This window comes from Pseudoliparis swirei, chromosome 24 (genome assembly GCF_029220125.1).
Source record: "Pseudoliparis swirei isolate HS2019 ecotype Mariana Trench chromosome 24, NWPU_hadal_v1, whole genome shotgun sequence".
Taxonomy (NCBI): Eukaryota; Metazoa; Chordata; class Actinopteri; order Perciformes; family Liparidae; genus Pseudoliparis; species Pseudoliparis swirei.
Genome location: NC_079411.1, coordinates 8,105,184 through 8,126,404, shown reverse-complemented (window position 1 = coordinate 8,126,404; position 21,221 = coordinate 8,105,184). Strand labels below are relative to the sequence as shown.

The 21,221-nt window shown below is 40.4% G+C and overlaps 1 protein-coding gene across 7 annotated transcripts in view; it reads right to left on the bottom strand.

Moving 5' to 3' along the window:
• The window catches only part of inpp4b (inositol polyphosphate-4-phosphatase type II B), a 125,543-nt gene that overhangs the window by 43,116 nt on the left and 61,206 nt on the right, over positions 1-21,221 (bottom strand). For all 7 annotated transcript variants that reach the window (XM_056408679.1, XM_056408678.1, XM_056408680.1 and 4 more), the window contains 4 exons: positions 18,428-18,536; positions 14,635-14,704; positions 11,768-11,915; positions 4,818-4,948 (listed from right to left, as the gene is read on the bottom strand). In XM_056408679.1, the coding sequence (XP_056264654.1) occupies positions 4,818-4,948; positions 11,768-11,915; positions 14,635-14,704; positions 18,428-18,536 (458 nt within the window). The remainder of the gene's footprint in view (positions 1-4,817; positions 4,949-11,767; positions 11,916-14,634; positions 14,705-18,427; positions 18,537-21,221) is intronic.

The following is a 21,221-nucleotide window of genomic DNA, read 5'->3' as shown; positions in this document are numbered from 1 at the left end:
AATATTGATGTCAAACAGAGTTCCTGGCTACTGCACCTCACAGTGTATATTAATTGCAGCATGATGACAAAGTCCTAGTATCCACACTTGTCTTACACACTCGTTTCAGTCCCGTTCATTATTACTATCGAGGCAACAGACCAGAATGCACCAATCAACGCTTCAGTGCTCCAGAAGGTTTATGTTTACACAGAATTTAGAAGGGAAAATCTGTTACCTGCCACAGATTTTTAACATCATTAGGTAGGTTGGCCAAACATGAAAACAAATCCACTGCACCTCCATCACCGTATATCCCACTGAAGCTGAAATGTGTTGCCTTTCAAAAATGGATATATGAGCTGACAGCGATGTTACTTATTATTCCCTTGCACTGAAAATCCATCATGCCTTCTTCCTCAGGTGTTAACAGATTTGCTGTTACTTGCCAAAGTGCACATGTAAACAAATGCCATTTATAACCAATATGTCTGTTTAAATATAGTAAAGAGCAAAACATAAGCTCCACATGTAGAAATGTCCAGTCCAGAACAATAAACCAGACAAAACACTCTTCGCTGAGCATGTTACTAAATAACAAGTACATATTCCTTATCTGTCAATTCTATTTATCTCTTTATTTTTATAATAATTTTGCATATTTTGATTGTATTGAACACATTGTTTTACTCACTGAATAATTCCAATGCCCTCGTACACTTGAATGAATAAAAGACATGAATGTTGAGCATGCTCACATACAAGTCCAGCTGAGACTGAGGGGAATGGCATCAGCTTTTGCAGGAATTTGCCAATGAATGTAAATACAACAATGTTGACCAGATGATGGCGCGAAATAAAATTGTGGATCATCAGAGTTATTAGAATTGATCTTCAATATCTAAAGCAAATTTCAAGGAAACCCATCAAATATAATTAGTTTTAAGTGAATATCAAGAGTAAAAGTCAGAAGATCCCCAAAGCCAGTAGGCTTCATCTTCTGGAGAATATGAATGCCTGTACAACATTTTAAAATCCATCCAACAGTTGCTGAGATATTTTGGTTAACACTGAGGCAAACATAAACTCTCGGCCTATCTGTGCACATGTCTTCACCCAGACCAAACGGAACTGCGTTCCTCAGTGTACACCAACCCATTTCTGTGCTACAGGAGGAGCCCTTTCCAAAGGCTAACATCCAAGTCAATGACTCAGCTGTCGTCTCTGCTCAGCGGACTCTCCCTGTCTGCTGGAGAGCTCTCGGGACTGGGCTAATGGAGCTGGTGACCGTTGTAGGTTAGATGAATTAGCCGTATCTGATCCCCATCTGTTTGCTCAGGTGGGCTGGCGATGTGACAGAAGGGCTGGATGCCGGCAATACTGACCAACATCTGTTCAACACATATCTCTTCTTTTAATCTGTCCTGTCATTTCTTGGCTCTTAGCTACTTTTCTGTCCTCTTTGAATCCTTCAGGAGATGAGCAATCCTATATCCAACGCTTTTGTTAATGTCTGACGGTGAGCCTGAGAACAAGCTGAGAAGAAGAAACAAACGAGATCACAAACTACAGGAACACCATCTCGTAAGTGAGGTCCGTCAGATCAATGTAGGTCGGTAGCATGTTAAGGGTTTCATCCTCATGGTCCTGTGGCGCTGAGAGCACAGCAGGCTTTTTAAAATCAATCCACAGTTAGATATGTTGTAGACATAGAGGAGGTTGGAGCAGTGGAATCCGCCTGAGACAAGTGCAAATTTGTGTCATGTCTGACTGTTCTTTTTTCTTCTTAACTTGGATCCCATTAATGTCTTTTAACATTTTGGTCAGTACATGCAGGGGCTTTTTTTTCTTCTTCTATTTTTATGGTGCCTGTCGTAACCTGCAAAACAGAAACTCGGTGTACTCCACAACTTAACATCTTTACCTTGAGGCAACAGACAGAACAGACTACTGTTCTAATACATATATTAAAGACCATAAGGTAATAACCTAAATCTACAATACATAGTTATGGGCCTTAAGGTGAAGTTATCCAATAAAAGGAGTTTAACAGTCATGACTCAAACGTTTGTGCGGAGAAGTGCCGGCAGAATTGGAGGTTCAACAAACACCACGCTAATGGGATTATGCCTTTAATTCGCCGGCTGGTAAACAATGAAAGTAGGGATGATTCATTTATGGATGGAATAGAGTTATTAGAGCATCCAAAGTGTTTGCTGAGGTCAGCTCGTCATTAAAAATGTAGCAAATGGAACCCAAACATGAGAACTCTACTGCCACCTCACAGCTGACTGTTTCTCTTCCTCCTGCCTGCAGTTTCTCCAATTTCATTTGTATTCTTACAAAACAAAGAACATGAATATCCATCAGACTTAACCTTGAATTATATGCACATTCAAAACAGTCTAAACATAATATAACTGCATATATAATCATATTTAAGGCCATGAACCCTCAAAGACACATACATACATACATACAGGACTGTCTCAGAAAATTAGAATATCGTGCAAGCCTTTTATTCTGATTTATTGCTGATTATGGCTTACAGCTTAAGAAAACTCAAATATCCTATCTCTAAATATTAGAATATCATGAAAAAGTATACTAGTAGGGTATTAAACAAATCACTTGAATTGTCTAATTAACTCGAAACACCTGCAAGGGTTTCCTGAGCCTTGACAAACACTCAGCTGTTATAAATCTTTTTTTTTACTTGGTCTGAGGAAATATTAAAATTGTATGAGATAGGATTTTAGAGTTTTCTTAAGCTGTAAGCCATAATCAGCAATATTAAAAGAATAAAAGGCTTGCAATATTTCAGTTGATTTGTAATGAATCCAGAATGCATGACATTTTAATTGCATTACAGAAAATAAAGAACTTTATCACAATATTCTAATTTTCTGAGACAGTCCTGTACATACATTAAAAATGTAGAACATATAATCTACATAGAGTGTGAGTTCTCTATATCTGACATTCTCCTATTAATTTTTTATTATTATTTAAAGAAAGTGGCATTGCCACAAAACATGATAGAAATTAAAAAGTGAAAGTAAAATCCTGATGCTAAAAGTATTGATTTGTGTAGTATTGACAAATTGCCATAATATTTATTCATTTTCCATAAGATTTTCCATCAACTCCCCTGTCTGCTCTCCCACTGGTCTTCACACTCAAACCATCTCCATACCACACCTTCTTTTTATGTCTACCTTTGGCATTTTCTAATGATCTTACTTATCAATAATTAATTGGCAACAGCTTGCCCACCAAACTTGTTTAGCAATGTCTGCTTTCCTGTTAAGTTAATGCAGGACAGAATTACAGCAGTAAATGTGACAGGGGTGAATTTATGTTTTGCAGCATCTGGGCCACACAAGGGAGTTGTCAGAAACAATAAAGACCAATACCACATTATCCGTTCACCTCGCCCTCGTCTCCCTCAGAGCTCGGGCAGAGGCTTAGCCCCCATCGCCTCTTATCAGCTGGGCGAAGCAAATGAAGCAGTGACAAATATCTCATTATGGGGATGAGAGTCAACCAGAGTTACACTTATCCGTTGCCATAATGGTCCTATAACCATAGGAGACTAAAATATGCACAGGGAGAGTTTATGGAGAAGAAAAGAAAAAAATCCAGATGTTGTCAATTGTAAATCCGTAATAATTTAAAGTCTGGGCAAAGCAAAACTAAACATGGGTTCTGAGTTTGTGTTATTGACCAACAAGCCCGATTTAAAATACCTGCCCAAAAAAGGTCAGGTACATACAATTAGGTTTCAAAATCGTGGAGAAATAAAGCATTCTCTGCTCTGAAACGCTGGGGGGCGTGTCCGCTGAAGACTCTGAAACCACGCCCACTAATAGGTGAGGTTTGATTACATGTACAGATAAAGCATGTACGACAAGCTTTCGGCCACAAATCTCAGAATGTACACACAGTATAGTTTAGTAGATATGTTCATATGCAGTAAGTATCTCATCCTGCTTTTCAGTAATAAAACTAAACAAAGCAAATACGTCCAATACATTTCTCTTTCTGTATACAATTTAAAACACATCCTGTGGCATGATCACATGTCCAGTGTCTCCTTGTTAAGTGTTAGAGGCAGCCTAACTACTTTCTGTGCTAACAGAGCTAACTGTGTGAATTAATTTTATTATGTAAAACATTATTTGCATTCCAAGTAGAACACAGACTATTTGTAAATGAGATGCAAGACTCGTGTTGTGTTTGCACATGGCACAGATTTGCAGCCGTTTTTATGTGCACTGCAAACATTTACCTTAACAAAGCACAGAGGGGCACATGGGCGCACACATTTCAATTGCCCCCGATGAAACCTCTGTTGCTATGGAAACTCTTTGACAACAAGTAGGTAAGTCCACCTGTGACTGAGTTTTTCAGACACAAATCACCCAAAATCTAAGGAAAGGTCAGGCAAAATTACAGGCATTAAAAACCCCACTCTTCTCCAAATGCCTCTATATTTAGGGACCACACATTATAGTAAGAGACAACGTTCCCCTGTTTCTATAAATAATTATGATTTTACTGAAGTGTTTGTTGATAATAATGTATACAGTGCCACCTGCAAACATCAGTTAGTTGCTCTACTTCTCCTTTTTCACAGTAAAACAGGATGCACAATGTGGCATTGCATAACTTTGGAGGGATAAAAACACATTTCATTACTGCGCATCCAACGACAAACCATGATAGAGGAGAAAAGAAAATATGTCCATAAAACCATAAACATACTTGAACAAAGGCGGGTCAATAAAGCAATGAAATCAAGGACACATCTTGGATAGCAGCAGGTGCAGTCATACCAGTGATCTTGTCCAGTTCTGCCAAAGTCTCCTGGAAGGAGCTGACGATTCCTCCGTACCGTGTCATCACCTCTTTTCTTAAGTTGTCCCAGTGAGGAGAAAGCTCCCCCAGCTCTCTCAGGTTTTGCACCCTACAAATAAACACAGATCAATGAAGACATTTGTGGTTTTAATGAAAATCAAACAAAAAACTTCCACACAGTTTGGCTCCTTCTGCTTCGCTACACTTTTGTTTAAAAGATTGATCATATACATAACACTATCTAATTTAAGAGAAAAACAAGTATTGGGTATTAACAATGATGGTAAAACGCAGACACAGGCTTACACATACTGGCCCAGACAAACACACACAGTACACAGTGTGTGTACACACTGCCCGCAGCACCCGGTGCTGAGCCGGATAAACACGTCTCTGGACCTGAGGCTCGGAGCTGCTGCCTACTTATCCACTTATGCCCTATCAAGTTCCTCCCTTGCTCCCGCCATTCTTTAACCATTATGTATCAAATAAACCCAGCCAGTCTTTACTGGTGTCACTGGACCGATGGGTTGACTGTCCTTCATCCAGTTAGGTCTGCAGCCTAAGGCCAAAATCATGTGTTCTCCTTCTTTAGGAATAAACAGTGGCTGTGCGCTTGTGTGTGTGTGTGTGTGTGAGGAGGGGGGGGGGGGGGGGCTGATTGCCTCGGAGGAAGTACAGCTTCTTTCACTGGCTCATTATTTGCATCTGCAAGGCGACATCAGATGGACAGATATCATTCAGAAACCTGCCCTCCAGCACCCATTGAAAAGTAAATTGTATCGATATTATAGAAATTAGAGGTTGAAGGAGGTTCAACATTGTATTCAGGACAACAAATACATGGTCATATGCATTGCTTTCATGATAACGAGCCCAATTTTCAGTGATTATACCTCATGCATTTTGTATAAAGTATATCATAAAATGAAAGGCTGCATGTGCTCATTGGTTCAACTTATTGTTCCGACCAGGCATAATTGCTTGAATGCATAATATCGCAGTTATTTCTTTTGTTGTATAGGTCAACTACTACAACAAAGTGCTGATAGCCTCTCCAGACTATTTCCTGGTATCCTCCAGGTAAGTAAGTTATTTAGAGATTACTTTGAAGTCCTTCAATACACAGCAGAGCACGATAGAAATAGTGGCAAAGAGAGAGAGAGTGGGGCAGATAATAGAATAATCGTGCAAATTATGATCAAAGCAAACTCCTCCAGTTATTTGCGTCTTGCTAATTCCCCTCCTGCTTCCACAAGGTCACTGGTTCAACTGCTGTCCTGTAGAAGAGTTCCCAAAGATCTCAGTGGAGCCATCTCAACGTGAAGTCCACCAAACATTACTACCAACTTGTCCTCTCCATAACCAGGCCCCTGCCATTGGATTTGTTTAGCCAGAGCATCCAGCGGTTGATCAGCAGTAACAACAGGTGTCTGCTCTCGGTTAGGGATAGCCACTGTATCACAAACCTTCCCTATAGGACATGCTTGATGATTGCAACTGAGTGAGCCTGGTCTCGCATTAGTGGCATCAGTGCTGACATGCAAACTTCAAATGGATGGTTCCTGTTCTGCTCTCCATGATGGGCTGACTATGTTATGCAAGCAGCATTATCCACATCTTCAGTGAGGTAAACATGTTACAATCAGATAAAATTCTTGTTTGAAGTGTGACTGGATTGACTCTGGTGCTGGGAGGGAATTGTATGCTGCTGGTGGAGGGTTGGGATTACTTTTAATGTAAGCTCGGAGGACATTGGTGAATGCTTCTGGTAACTCTGGAACTTTCTTCACCCTCACATCTGAATTACATTTTTTTTTTTTATCAGCAACATTTTGGTCCCAAATCTAATAAATTAGCATGTTTAGCTCCAGATTACTTAGAAACATAATAATAGACACCAAGATCATTTAAATAGGGGAAATTGGCGGCCATCTTGAAAAATAGCCACCATCTTGGATTTTTTAATGGCCAATGGGGCAGATTTGATCAAATACCTCTGGAGAACAACTCCACCAAATTTCATGCTTTTATCATCATTTGCACGATTCTTATTCAAAAATTCTTTTATCTGCCCCACTAAGAGAGTGAGAGAGAGACAGAGGAAGTCAAGGTCATATGTATCATATGAATGCATCAAACCCACACATTTCAAGAGTGGGTTTCAGACAAAGTACAACTAAACAAACACACCATGTATAATCGTATATCGCTCGTGGGATCTATAACCATAGCTTCAAGAATGTCTACGTTAGAATGTAATTTCACTAAAAACAGTGAGGCCTGCACATTATCCAAATATATTGTTTCTGAAAAAAGACAAGTCACGGTTATAATTTTAAATTCAACACTCAAAAAGTTAATAGATGTCACTTTTGGAAACACTGCCGGCACTAGACGGATATATCGGCCGACAGGCTTAAAGCGATGCCTGCGAGTAGGTTCAGGCAGCCGAACTCGAGTCCTCCGCTTCTCTCACCTGGCACAGTCTCCCACTGCATCATACAGTATATCAACCGCACCCTTTTAATCATGGCGCTCTACTTAAGCCGTCAGTGCTCTGCTCACTCTTTTGCTGCATGTTTGCTGTCACACCGTTTACCAGAGAGCTATTCCGTTACTTGCTGCTGCCGCAGCCCTGCCTGCTGTGCACAACAGAATGCCAAAATAGGTTTACGGGAATTCAGGAACAGCGTCTCCATAGTTGGCAACCGGAGAGTACCGACTTATAACGAGTAAATATCTTGCTTAGCATGTATCTAGGTCAAGAATAAACAAAAAACATCAGTTTTCTCTTTTACTCCTAAATATAGAGATCAATATATGCTTTAAAAAGCCAGTAATGATATGCATAGGTTGATACCACGAGAGGCAACTGAAAAAGGTAGATCGCAGACAGGACATGAGACAGACACAGACATTATCCTTGTCCCTTGCTTCTGTCTAGCTCTACAAAAACCAGCAGCTGGAAACAACCTCTAGGCAGTGAGGCGCGACGTACTGGGCCACTCTGCCAACACGCTCCGCAGGTGGCTGGAAGTAAGTTGTGCTCATGGCATTGGAAGATATGACAGGAGGCTTTTTCAAAGAGAAAGTAGGTTTCAGATCACCTGGAGCACAGGAAGTTCACAGTACCACAGGCAGCAGCTCAGTGTGTAACTTTAGGTTATTCAAAGGACGCATACGTTTCACGTTTGGCGTAGAAATAGTGCTTGAAACCAGATTTTTTTTTATTATAGAGGAATTTATTAAACAGAGACCAATGATGAATGAACATCTTTATTCAAAAGCTGTTTTGTTTAAATGTCTCAGAAATTATATTAAAATGTTTGGAATTAAGAGTGGCTGTGGGTGAAAAAGCAGTTCTTAAAAAATGGAAACAATAACTATTAAGATAATGAAACAAACAAACATCATAATACGTCTTTGACTGATACATGTTACAGGGCAATAGCATTGATGTAGAATTCCCAGCTAGTGGAGAGTATACTGGGCCAAAGTGGGACGCAGGGCTAGATCTAGTGAGGAAGGGCAAGGTGTGTATTGGGATTGGGCCATTGTATCCAGCATACCCAGTTCACTCGAAATGACCCCTAATACTGTAACTTGGCAATTTGAACCAATCAAGGGTGGATGTTCTCAGTGGTTTATAGAGCAAAAATTACATGGCACTAGATCTGTACCATTATGTTGAAGAGATTGCAACTATTCAAGATTATCTGAACCTCTAACTATACCCGTCAGACACTGCTAATCGTGGATCAGTGACAACGTGGACTCTTGTCTCCTGAGAGAGCTGTTATTTTTTTGTGGGAAAGTCTGGAGGGAAGGTCATGGTGGACGATCTCAGCTTAAATGATAGATAATGAATAAAATAATAGAGAAACATATCTGCTTGCTAAATGAGGGTGATAAGGCAGTGGGTATAGAGATACGGTATCGCCTCCTTAATCAGTGGCGTATTGTCTGGAAAGAGTGAAGGTGTGATTGGAGAAAGGCGCGATGGACTGCAGACTGATTAACTATATGCACAAAAATGTCACAGCCTCACTCAAGTTTTTTGTGTTTCATCGAACACCAAACATTTGAAATGGTACTCCAGTAAACATTTTATAAGTAAAAAAAAAAATCTGATATTTCATTTTCTTTGTTTAAAGGTCAGAGTGGGAAAACAAATTGTGAATGTGATATTGAATATTGTACAGTAGGATCTAATTTCAAGTTTAAAATCATTAGTTAAAATCAAGTTCATATTTTTCACAAGGTTCAAATGACCCAACGTGTTAAATGCATGCATACTGTACACTCACTGGGCAATGTATTTTGTTTAATTTATAACTATTAAGATACTGTTGTACTCTAATCCTGTATACTGTGGTCAGAATTAACCCTATTTGTGTACCTGTTATTTACAGTTGATATTTAGTAAGTTTGTTCATGGTTTAGTTGTTAATGTTTTGGGTTAGTTGATATAAAAGACATAATGTCGCTGACAGCGTTCAGTTATTTATTAGTTATGCAGGTATTAAAACATTATAAGAGGGATAGTAATCAAGTGACTCTGACAGATATCTGAATAGAATATATTTCCTGTCATTTAGTCAACTGCATTTTCTGGTGCATTATAGTGCCAATTTAATTTATTCGCAGAAGGCTTTACGTGTGGCGTTAATAAAACCTGCTTGAAAGTATTGAAAGAAAACACGTCTTTACCAACACGGCAGCTCGTTCTGGAAAAAGCCCAGACTAAAAACGGACCCATCCAACAAGCACTGATGTCATTAATACTGATGAATGAACAGAACAATTGGAAATAATGAAGCCGGATTTCAACACGTCACCCATATGATCTTGATACACTATCACAGTTCTTATTTATTAACAGGAAAAGAAGGGCGCATGATTCTTTTTCCATTAATCAGAAACCAGACAGCTCTTAATGAATGGGGTTAAATCGACACCCACACACTGACACTTTCCTATGCGCACATTCATTATCTTGACAACCACACACACACAAACACAAGGAGTCTCCGCATCATCACTGGAGGTAAAAATCTCTGTGTTAGATTAATACATGACTGAAGACATCAAAGACAACAAGCATAAGGAAGAAATATCCAAGATTATCACAGAGTGGTGAAGCAAACTAATCCACCCACCATCCGCCACTGCACTCACAACTTTGCAGCAGTAACGCAATCATTAAAAAACACGGAGAGCGAGCACCAGTGTAAGGCTGGCTGACAGAATCGGCTAAATGAGAGGCACCGTGGAGAAAAACAACATTTAAAGAGGATTATAGGAGAGGTGCTTAAATGACCAAGCTGTAGATACGGTACACATGCCTATTAATGAACACAAATTCTATCAGGTCGTCATGGTTTGAAGCCTGCTGCGTGCTCATGAGCTGCATTGTACAGATAAGAGATTTAATACATATTCTATAACTGTCCTCTGAATTTATTTGTGACTTAAATGATCAGTTTTCAGAGCAGATCATCTTCTTTATGAAAGAGAAAGTAGGGTAGGAGATACTGAGAAAGTGGGAACCAGGGTCCAGGAATGTGACCACTTTGTCTGCCAGACAGCTAAACTGAGAACAAAGCTCGTCTAGTCAATCGGTCAAACATGTCTGTGTGATTATTTCTATGTGCATGTGTGTGCTAGAGGGTTTAAACACACTTGCGTGTATGTTGTAGCATGTGATTGTGTCCTTGAACTCACCCAGATCCGTTAGCCGCACACTATGATTACAAATCAAGCTATTCTCCCACGAACGATTGGTCAACGTCTCTGATTGCATTTTTGTTACGCCTCTAGAGAAGCGATGTGTGTAAAAACGATCTTTTGCATAAACAAACCTCATACGTGTAATTCCTTCATACGTATTATTATGACTCATATTCATGGTCATATTGTCGTCCATCGAAAGACTTTGCCTCTTCATTCTTAGTTTCTTTAAAACGGTGTACAGATAAATCATCTGAAGCTGTGTGTGTGTGCGTGTGTGTGTGTCTGGACAGAGGCCTTTGTGTGTTATATATGAGAAGGGGTTGCCAGGGACAACAGGCGAGTTGAGGAATGATCTGCCTTGACAAACACTGGTGGAGCCTGAGGGACGGAACCACGGGATCTTATTACGGCTGGTGAAACATCACCCACCTGTCCTTGTCACACAGTACGCTCAGTGACCATCAACTGGACTGGACTTTAATTGCAGTTATGTTCTTGAGTTTCAAACACATTTATTCACAAGTTGTTTTATTTTTAAAAAGTTAAAATCCCCCAAAACAATAATCTTTTCGATAATGTAGCGGTTTTATCTTCCACGGGGAGTAATAGAACGAGAAGTGGTGTGCTGCTGACATGTATGTCTGACACAAAGTCAAATAAAGGAGTGTTTGCTGCCTGGGGGCAGAGTGTTTGCTGCCCCCATAATTAAGGGACTTGTAATATTAACAGAATTAAACAGGACTGAAATCTTAAGGCGTAAAACGTGAACGTTTTTTGGTCCTATTCAGCACCTGTGGCAGGTTGTTCTGAGAGCCTTCTTGCAATGCTTCATGGGAGGACCAGGAGAAGCATGAGTGTGTTTGACAGCGACGATGTTTGCTGTGTTCTGGATACAAGGTGCATAGCAGCCTCGTTTTGAAATGTTGAATAGATCTGAATAATTCACTGCACTCCAAAGATCGGCGGAATTTTTAAGCAACCGGTTAGGATGAACTGGGCGAGAAACGAGAAACTACACGCGCTTACTGTACACGTTATGAGGTAACACCTGGTTGGAGTTTTTCTTTAGAACTTTTGATTGTTCTCCATTGGCTGGCTAGTTGATGCAAACAAGGAAACGGGCTTTCTGATGCAACGAGAAAGCTGGCAGTGACATCAACTGGATCAACAGTGTGAGCTCAGGGTGACTTACCTGCTCATGTCCTCATGGATATACAGTGAGAGCAGCTGCTTGGGGATGCTAAAGGACAACGTGCACTCCTCCATTTGTTCTCGCACAAGCATCCACTTGCTGTCCACTGTTTGAAATCTGTACACCTTGCATATTGGGTTCTTAAACACTGGCAGAAGGAGACAAAGGGAAGGAAGAAAGAGATATTTAACCCTCTGACACAGCAGAACATACAACACATATTCATCAACTCATCAAAGATCATTTAAACTTTTGAAATTCTAAGATCTAAGCAACTTTGACAGCTGGCAACCTCAAGAGCGCTGCAGACAGACACTCTTCAAGAGTCACATGAGATATGACGCATTATGACAATTCAATTCAATAATCAATAACTGTGTCTGTCAAAGATAAGCTGTTTATCACCTTCCAAGGCACTTTTTCTTTCTCCTTTTCTACTTCAGTGGCCGCGCAGCAGACTAGAATACTAACTGAGTGTTTTTCTTTGATTTGAATTGCTTGTTTATTGTACAACAGTCGGTCTGAAAGAGTTGACTCACTCTGGAACTTTGCTTGGTAATAACGCCACCACCCAGCTCTTCCATTAAAACCTATTCAGATTCAGCACCGTCGTTTTCTTATTTTGCGCAGAGTGGCTAATAGCATCAATCGAAGGCTGGAAACGAAAAACAGCTCTAATGCTCTTATCTGCATGCTGGCAGCGAAGGGCAAGAAAGCCGTCTGCCTTGAACAGTGTGTACCACTCCTTTCCGTTTCCAGGGATGCAGCCATAAAGGAAGTCACTCAATAAGTCGGAGCTGAAGCACCCGGGGTAAAACTTCTACTATCTCGCTCGAGGCAGGGAGTTCTGCTCATGCTGACAGCACAGAGGACGCTCCCCCTACCAAACCCTTCACCCTGAACCGTACCCTGGTCCGGCCTCACGTTGTCCTTTTTCCAAAGTCATCGACCAAGTCATCACTTCTAGTGGTGTTCTGTCATTTAACCTTGAGTATTTCATTTCAGCAATGCTCTTCAATGCAGATCGGTTCAAGAATGCACACTACAGAGAGAGTTCTTATGTTGCAGGAGGATTTTATTATATGATGCAATGTCTAGAAGTGTGCTCAAAGGTTTTAACACCAACTTCAATTGTGTTTCAAAAGCGCTGGTTCATTTTGGGCAAACATTTCAATGCAAAGTGCAAAAAGGTTTTTGTTGTTGCATTTGTGTTGACAGTGTGGAAGCTGATTGGAAATGGAGGAGAGAGTGAAGGGTATGAACAGCCATACGGCTGGAGTCCAACCAGAGATTCCTTTTGTTTATTAACAGGATTTCAACGAGCTGATGCCTTGGCAGCCGATAATCTTCCTGACGTCCACAGAGAGGACAACACATTAATACATAGATTAATGTATCATGGCCACATACAATAACCATGATGAGCACAGTATACATTAAAAACAATATCATAGCATAACAGAGAACATCTTAAGACACTTCTGACCTTCTTCACCAAAGGTGTTTCTGTCATTGTTGTTGCGCATATCTTTGTTTGATATTAAATATATTTTAAGCATCAAAATATCTATTAAATATTTAGAAGATATATTGTTTTAATTAAAGGCTAATTAAAATATAGATACAACTATTGTGTTGATACAGGTAAATACATGTATCAACACAGATAGAGAGGCTTATTATTATTTATCTATGCTGTTGATGTTGAAATGAATGATGATTAAGGTTAAGCCTAGAATAACCCCGGAAATGATTCATAACTGCAACTAAATGAAATGGGATATTCAGACATTGTTGGTATGGGGATTCGAGAAAGTGAAATGGATCACAAAAATAAATGGGGAGCAAGAGCCACTTTGAAAGAAGAGGGTGGAGGCACAACCTTCATCAGAAGAGCGCCAGTTGCTGATTTCAGAGCAGCAGATTAACCCCTAAACTCCTCCCTGCCACCACACTAATCTGACCACCAATCAGGTGCTTCTGTTTTCCTTTCCGACACCTCTTAAGAAAATGACTTTGTGAGACATGTTGTGTGTGGGCTCTCCTCTCTCTGCATGCACACTTGTAAAGGTAATCAAAGTGGAGGATGAAATTGCATTACTTAATCTGGCGAGGGTCTGCAGGGAGGATATTGTTTTGACGGGCTGCAGATGTGCACCTACAAACATGGCTTCAGCTCTCTTGCTATCTCCGTAGAAACAGTAAGCGACAATGACACCATGACAACAGGCGTGGGGCTGCTGGGAAGCTCAAGGAGGTGCTGGGAATTTGGATAAGAGAGAAAATGTATGTGTTGAACCAATGAATGCATGGGGTGACATGTGGTAAAAGTGTCCTCTGAAGAGGGGCTGTGAAGCTTCAACACAGCAGGACTTTGTGACCTTTTCTGTCTCCACATCTTTCATTCTCGCTCAACAATTTTTTTTAGATATCTTTCTGTGTTAATCTCTCAAGAAGATGGCATCTTGAGCCGGTCTTCAGTTAGGCCACAAAGAACCAAGAGGGTCTACCTCGTGGTCTCCCACTATTGATTCTTACTGTCGAAAAATAGTCAGTTATTTATAATATTTAATCAAATATAATATCCCAGAGATTTTAGCTATGTAAAACGCTACTTTGATACATATCAACATTAAAGGACTTTTAAGATGCTAACTAGCGCAATGATACATTTCAATAACAGCTAGGTGAATTATTTCAAAGCTTCTTTTGAGGCTTTTACAGTAAGTTTTTACCTTTTGTGAAAAAAGAAAAGAAAAGAAAGAAAAACATATTAAATAACAGGTTTCTTTCTTTTCTTTTCCTTGACTGCCACATTATTCAGCAACGATTTGTGAAATTACAAGTATTTAGGATGTAAATCATACCTGAACCGGTCAGCGGGTTATTTTGCCGGTCGATGCAGGCGTGGGACGCAGACTCACACACCAAGGGACACTGGAAGGGAAAAGAACAGGAGGGAAAATTGATACAACAAGAGGGCTTTACTTCTGATGTACAAGTGAGACCAAACCCATTTAACTGAACATTTAACCCTTGTGTTGCCTTAGGGTCATTTTGACCCGAATCAATATTACACCCTCCTCCCGCCTTTGGGTCATTTTGACCCGATTCAATGTTTCACCCTCCTGTTACCTTTATATTTACTAACATATTTTACCCTTTGGGTTCAATTTGACGCCAGCAATTAAAACCTCCAGAAAATTATTAGAATTAATATTGTTTTCCAAGTTTAAGTGTGAGGCACTTTATGTTTGTTTGTTGACTACCGAAAGAACACCGACATTAAACATTGAATGGGGTCAAATTAATCCTAAAGCGGGGGGAGGGTGTAATATTGATTCGGGTCAAAATGACCCTAAGGCAACACAAGGGTTAAACATGCACACATTCGAACGTAACAACTTAATTTGAAAATTAACTCTACCCGTGTAAAATGTTTTAATTTTTCTTGGCTTATGTTTGCATCACAACAATAAAGTAATTTCATTCCAATGAAACAATATGTGCTGTCTGCACATTACAAACACAACGTTTTAATATTAGACTTATGGTGTCACGCAGCAAACAGCTGCTGTTGCGCTGCTCACTTTTGAATTCAAATTCTGAAGTATGTTGCACTTCTGCAATCTGTGATGTTCCAGCCAGTGACAGCTGAAGGAAACTAAATGGGTTGCAGTTTGAGAATGTATTAACGCCATCCACATTTCAGTTGTTATCAAATAGTTAGTTTAGTTTCATCCTCCGTAAGTACATTTCAAATGACTGTGCATTGACATACGACACCAACACATTCATCAAAGCGACATGGCCAATATGCTGCTTGTCAAGAATAACCTCAGGTTACCAAATCATAATCATAAAAACAATAACAGTTTCCTCTGCTCTAGATTTACCAGACCTGATCAAATACGGATGGAGAACCGCACCGTTTAAATGTTTCATGTACAATGTGTCACTGGGCAACATACCATTATCTGTAAAGTGGTGCTTTCAGAAAACTTACCGGAGGAAAAACTATAAGATAAAGCAGAAAATCCTTCCTCTTACTATGTGTATATATATATATATATATATATATATTGAAATGTTATATTTTACCTTTGTGGCATTTCAAACAAGGGCAGTTTTCCAAAACCCAAGCAAAAGTTAATTCTTAGTTTCTGCTTGACTTTTTAATGTGAATCTTGTAGAATCTCGAGCGTGCATTAAACGGCTAATTACATGATATTGTGCTCAAAGACTGAAGCTACATCTGCGAGTCAGAGGGAAAATATTCAGCATCCTCCAAAGTTAATGATCCATCTAGAAACTAGATTGTACGCTTCGTATGCCTCCACCCACCAATCATCTTGCAGTTTACATCCACGTCCATCCAAAATGTAATCACTTCATTAGTTTATTCTATTTTAATTTTCATAATTAGTATTATAATTATTAAGTAATGGCCAAAAATGAGTTGTGAGATCACAGTGACCTTTACCTTTGTATTAAAAATATATTTTCCCTCTGCTACACATACAACTCAAATGTGTCCATGGTTGTACCATGGACACATTTGAGTTGTATGTGTATTGTTGTATTGTTGATTATTTTCGCCCATGCGTACCAGTTATATGCACCCCTGTGTATACGGCTCTGGTAGCAGCAGAAACCTGTCGATCACAATAAACCTGCCCTAAAGCAAACTCTTATATATGGTCTATTTTCATTATTTCCAAAATGCACATCATGTTGTATTGAAGGAGACTTGAAACTGGCAATTGAGTCCATGAACTCATTTTTACAAAATGTACTGAGGTAATAAATCAAGTGAGAGATGGGGTCCTTTTCTCATAGACTTCAGTAGAATCGCCCCTGCTGGATAGTAGAGAGAATGCAGGTTTTAAAGCGCTTCCACAGTGGTGTTAACTCGGCTGAACCGGAGGTTAACACGTGGTCACACAACCTCTGTGAGGACTTTGACACTGAAAACCTTCAAAGTCTCTTGATGCATTAAGTCTGGGATTCCTCATCAAAGCAAGAGTGACAACTAACAATTTTATTTTTTTGCTTGCTGGGTGAGCTCTGCCCTTGTCTGATGAACCATTTAACACAGCCAGACAGCACAACCTGTCCCCAGGAAAGGGCGTTAATGACTTCTAGGAACAATCCATCACCTCTTCCAGCTTAGAAACTGATCCTCAATAAAATAGACACCCAACCCAACACCGATGCTCACTCACAAACACACACACACAAACACACACACACACACACACACTCGGAAATGAAGTGTGTCCGTTGAAAACAACAGACTGAAACAATAATGAGCCACAGCTGTGAAAATGGGTCCTAATGTAATTGTAGGCAGCATGTGTTCAATGCGGCTTTGATGACTAAAATATGTAAAGAGATCCGATCAAAGGTGAAGCCTCTTTCTTGTTTCAGCTGATTTTGTGTGGTCAGAGGGATATTCATGACAGTGGCAACAATCAAGCAATGACAGGAAACGATCAAACAAGTGCCTCCAAACCTGACACACACACACAGCTAAATCCCCCCCCCCCACACACACACATAGAAAATTCAGGCAGCAAGACATGCACACAACTAAGGTAACTGAAGAAGACCGTCCACTCAAGTGAGTCCTCCCTAATGTTTGTCATATGCCTTCCCTCTTTCTTGCCCTCATATTCTACAAGTAACAATACACAAGTGGAAATGTGCTGTGACAACACACATACACACACACACACACACAGACACACACTAGGCAACACATTCATCAAGGTGACGTGGGCAGATTGTCAGTGACACTCTGGAGCCTAGCAGGGAACCGCCTTGCACCAGCAACAGGGGTTGGCAGAACAAAAAGCCAGTCAGCCATGTAGCATGTGGTCCATTACATAAGACAGTGATTCATCCACACACACACACACACACACACACACACACACACACACACACACACACACACACACACACACACACACACACACACACACACACACACACACACACACACACACACACACACACACACACACACACACACACACACACACACAAAACAACAAATCAAAAGCATGCAAGCACTACAAGTATCTGTGCTGTCTTCCAGAGCTGTGCAGTGGTCAGAGAAAATCTGAATGTTCGCCTTTCCATATCAGAAACATGATAAAATTAAGTACATACAAATTCGTTTCTGGTGTAGTGGCACCCCATTCGGATGACACAATCTTCGTTCTTTTGTCGTAGAATACTCTTTCGTCCGCTTTTTCTCCCCTGATACGCAAGTCACTTCAGAACCGGGTTAATCGGTATGTATTGTATGAGATTAGACTGGAGACGGGAGCTGGCGACGGCACGAAATCCGCATTCGGGAAGCATCTGCCACTTAGTCAGATGAAGGAAGGCTGCAGGACGGGTGTGAGTGTCTGGATGCTAATTTGATCAGTCTCTCTTTAATCTATTCCATTTATGACAGAAAGAGAAAAATAACATAGTCACAGACATTACACGCACACACACACACACACACACATTCTCTAAATCCCCATTAGGGTTTACTGAAGTCTATTTAATCTCATTGGAGGACTTGAGCAGTGCCAGTCTAATCCTTGCATGAGCACTGGGCCTCTGGAGCCGCCTGCTTTGTGTCATCACTCTGCTAATTACCTTGTGTGACGGTATCTCGGTGATGTGGTCGACGTCGACCTCTTCCATCTCCCCCATCTTCAGACGACTCACCACCACTGTTCCTCCCGCGCACACGCCATCAGATGTCCTAGAGGGAGCCAGGAAGGGAGAACAAGATTTACATTGCGTTCGCCTCGTCCTTTAATCTGTTGAGCAAACCGTCTATTCTGCAAAATGATGTTTTCCTCCAGCTACTACAAATCCATGGGCCTGAATCATATTCATCTCCATGTTGGGCCTTCAAACTCTCCAAACCTAATAAGCTTATTTTGAGCTCGGAACAGGTTGAGAAGTCATTCAGCTGGAATCCGGACATGGATGCTTGTGCGGCGGCGATTCCGTTTTCTGACAGATTTTGCAGGAGTATGCAGGCTGAATAAAGCTGATACGGCTCCAGCTGTACGCTGAAAGGGGGAGGAAGGAATATTTGCTATAACTGTTCAAATGACCGTCTAATAACCAAAGCTGTGTGCCCTGACAGATACAGAATTGGTACTAGAGTTTTCATATCAGGGAGCCTGACCAAAGTTCCTAATCATAGAGCCATAATTAAGGAGCTGATAGAAAATCTATACTATTGACAGCAAGACAGATGCTCTCAAATGTAGAATAATGGTCCCCGGGCATCGCACAAGCAAGTCTGATCACCTTATCAGACCCATCTCTAATGTGCTCAGTTCCACTCCAGCTGGAAGTGAATTGCACAATGAATTATGTGCCAGTGGTCTGGAGAGACTGTGGGGAAGGATGACACACCCCCTCACTGAGGAGGAGAAAACACACGGAAGGTGATGGAAGCAGAAAGGATGCTTTCAAGGCCGATCCATCTTGGTCGGACGCGAGGGAGAAAATATAAGGGAAAAGGGGACAGGGAAGAGGAGATGCTGAGCTGAGAGGCAGGGAGGAATGTGAGGGAATACACAAAAGGGGGATTGGGTTTCCAAGGAGGGAGAAGGGAAAGTGTCTCTGCAGTGGGACGCTGGGAGCTTCAGTTAGCGCTTAATGTCTTGCAGGAGTCCCCGAGCAGAGAAAATAACATTGCTTGGTTTATAAATGTAATCATTGTCCCTTGCCAGACAGCTGTCTCAATGTTTACTCCTCTGCTCATCTTTCTGTTTCCCTCTTTTCCTCATCATCTCTGTTTCTCTGTGCAACAGAGGACTTGAGCACGGTAAAAGAAAGTCACCCTGACTTTGAACAAACAGTTTGTACTCACAGTGGCCCACACATAATCGAGGAAATGGAGATTAACATGCGTCACATTCAGTGAGAGTCATCCCTATGCACACCTTTGGGGTTAAAGTGACCTTCCTACTCTTTAAATAGCTCTGCCTCAATCCACTCATGAAACTCTTCATTGAAACAGACAGAGGGGACTTTGTTAGAATTGCCTTAAGAAAAGTGATCTATGCCTTTGAGATATATATTGTAATTATTTTTGATTTGAGGCCAACCTCAAATAATGACATGTTCAAATCAATCTTTTTACATTATTGTCTGTGGGGAAATGTACTCTTCAGCGACTCATTCGAGCAATGGGATCGCCGCATTGCTGGTTTATTTATTAAATTATTCTAAAAATCAAGCAAAGAAAAGGGCAGAGACGTTAACTGCAGTGACACTAACTTTCTTATTTTGGAAACTACAGTCTTATTCAAACTGACCCTGAATTAACTCTAAAGGTTCTGTCGACAGCTGTGGATGAAAAAGCAGCCTATCTAACCCCCCCGACCCCCCCACTATCTGACTTGGCAGGGTAACACATCTGCAGATTGTACTTTGCCTGCGAGCGATCGTTTTTCTTTTTTGTTACTCTAATTGGCTCAGGATCTCTTTTATGACAACAGTTAATTAGACAGCTTTGTTAAAGTGACACAAAACAATGTGCTTGAAATGGCTGCTAATAATTTGGCACAGTTAAAAATATATATTATTTATCAATTATAAGTCAGTTCAAACGTTTATTTTATTTTCAAAGCCTTGCTTACAGGAGGATTTCCCCAAACATGACATGGTTCAGTTAGAAAATGTTTACGTTTGACTGCGTTTTGAATTTATTTCATGAAAATACACTGGCTATTTAAAATATAACAATAGACACACAATTGAGGAGATACTCAACATTTTATGAGGTTGGTCTATATTACGGTTTATATTCCAGTGTAGACAAACAATCTGTCAACTCTTACAATGAGGATGTGTGCATTATTCATTTCAACGAGAAACAGATATCCACGAGGCCCTTGAGGAAAATGTCTGCACATTTTGGCTAAAAATTGTGGTGAATTTCAGATTTACAAGTACTATTCACACCTAAACACACAGTTCCAAATGACATCTTTATGATTGAATACACTTCCAGCCTGGTGGTTGAACTGGACATAAGTGTGTGTTGCGACGAGGCAGAAACCTGAGGGCCATTGTTTTCCATGGTATCACAATAACCAGTATTAGCATTTTCTACATGAAATAGAAAATGGTGAAGGTTATTTTTTGTGATCTTTTTTTATTGGAGAAATTAGCAGTTATGTTGTAGGATGCAATAGATGAAATTCAGTAAGCTTTGTTTTTGCTTGAACAGAGCACACCTTGGGGAGCTGAGTAGAGGACATCACTAATTAGAAGAGTAAAATTGACCAAGCTAATGCCTTCATTGTACTGCCTTGTGAACCTAAAGAAGGTAATACTAACACAATGACACCTAATGAAGGACAAGTGTAATACCTTTTCAAAGGTAGGCATTTAACAGCCTGTAGGTGGGAAAAGTTCATCA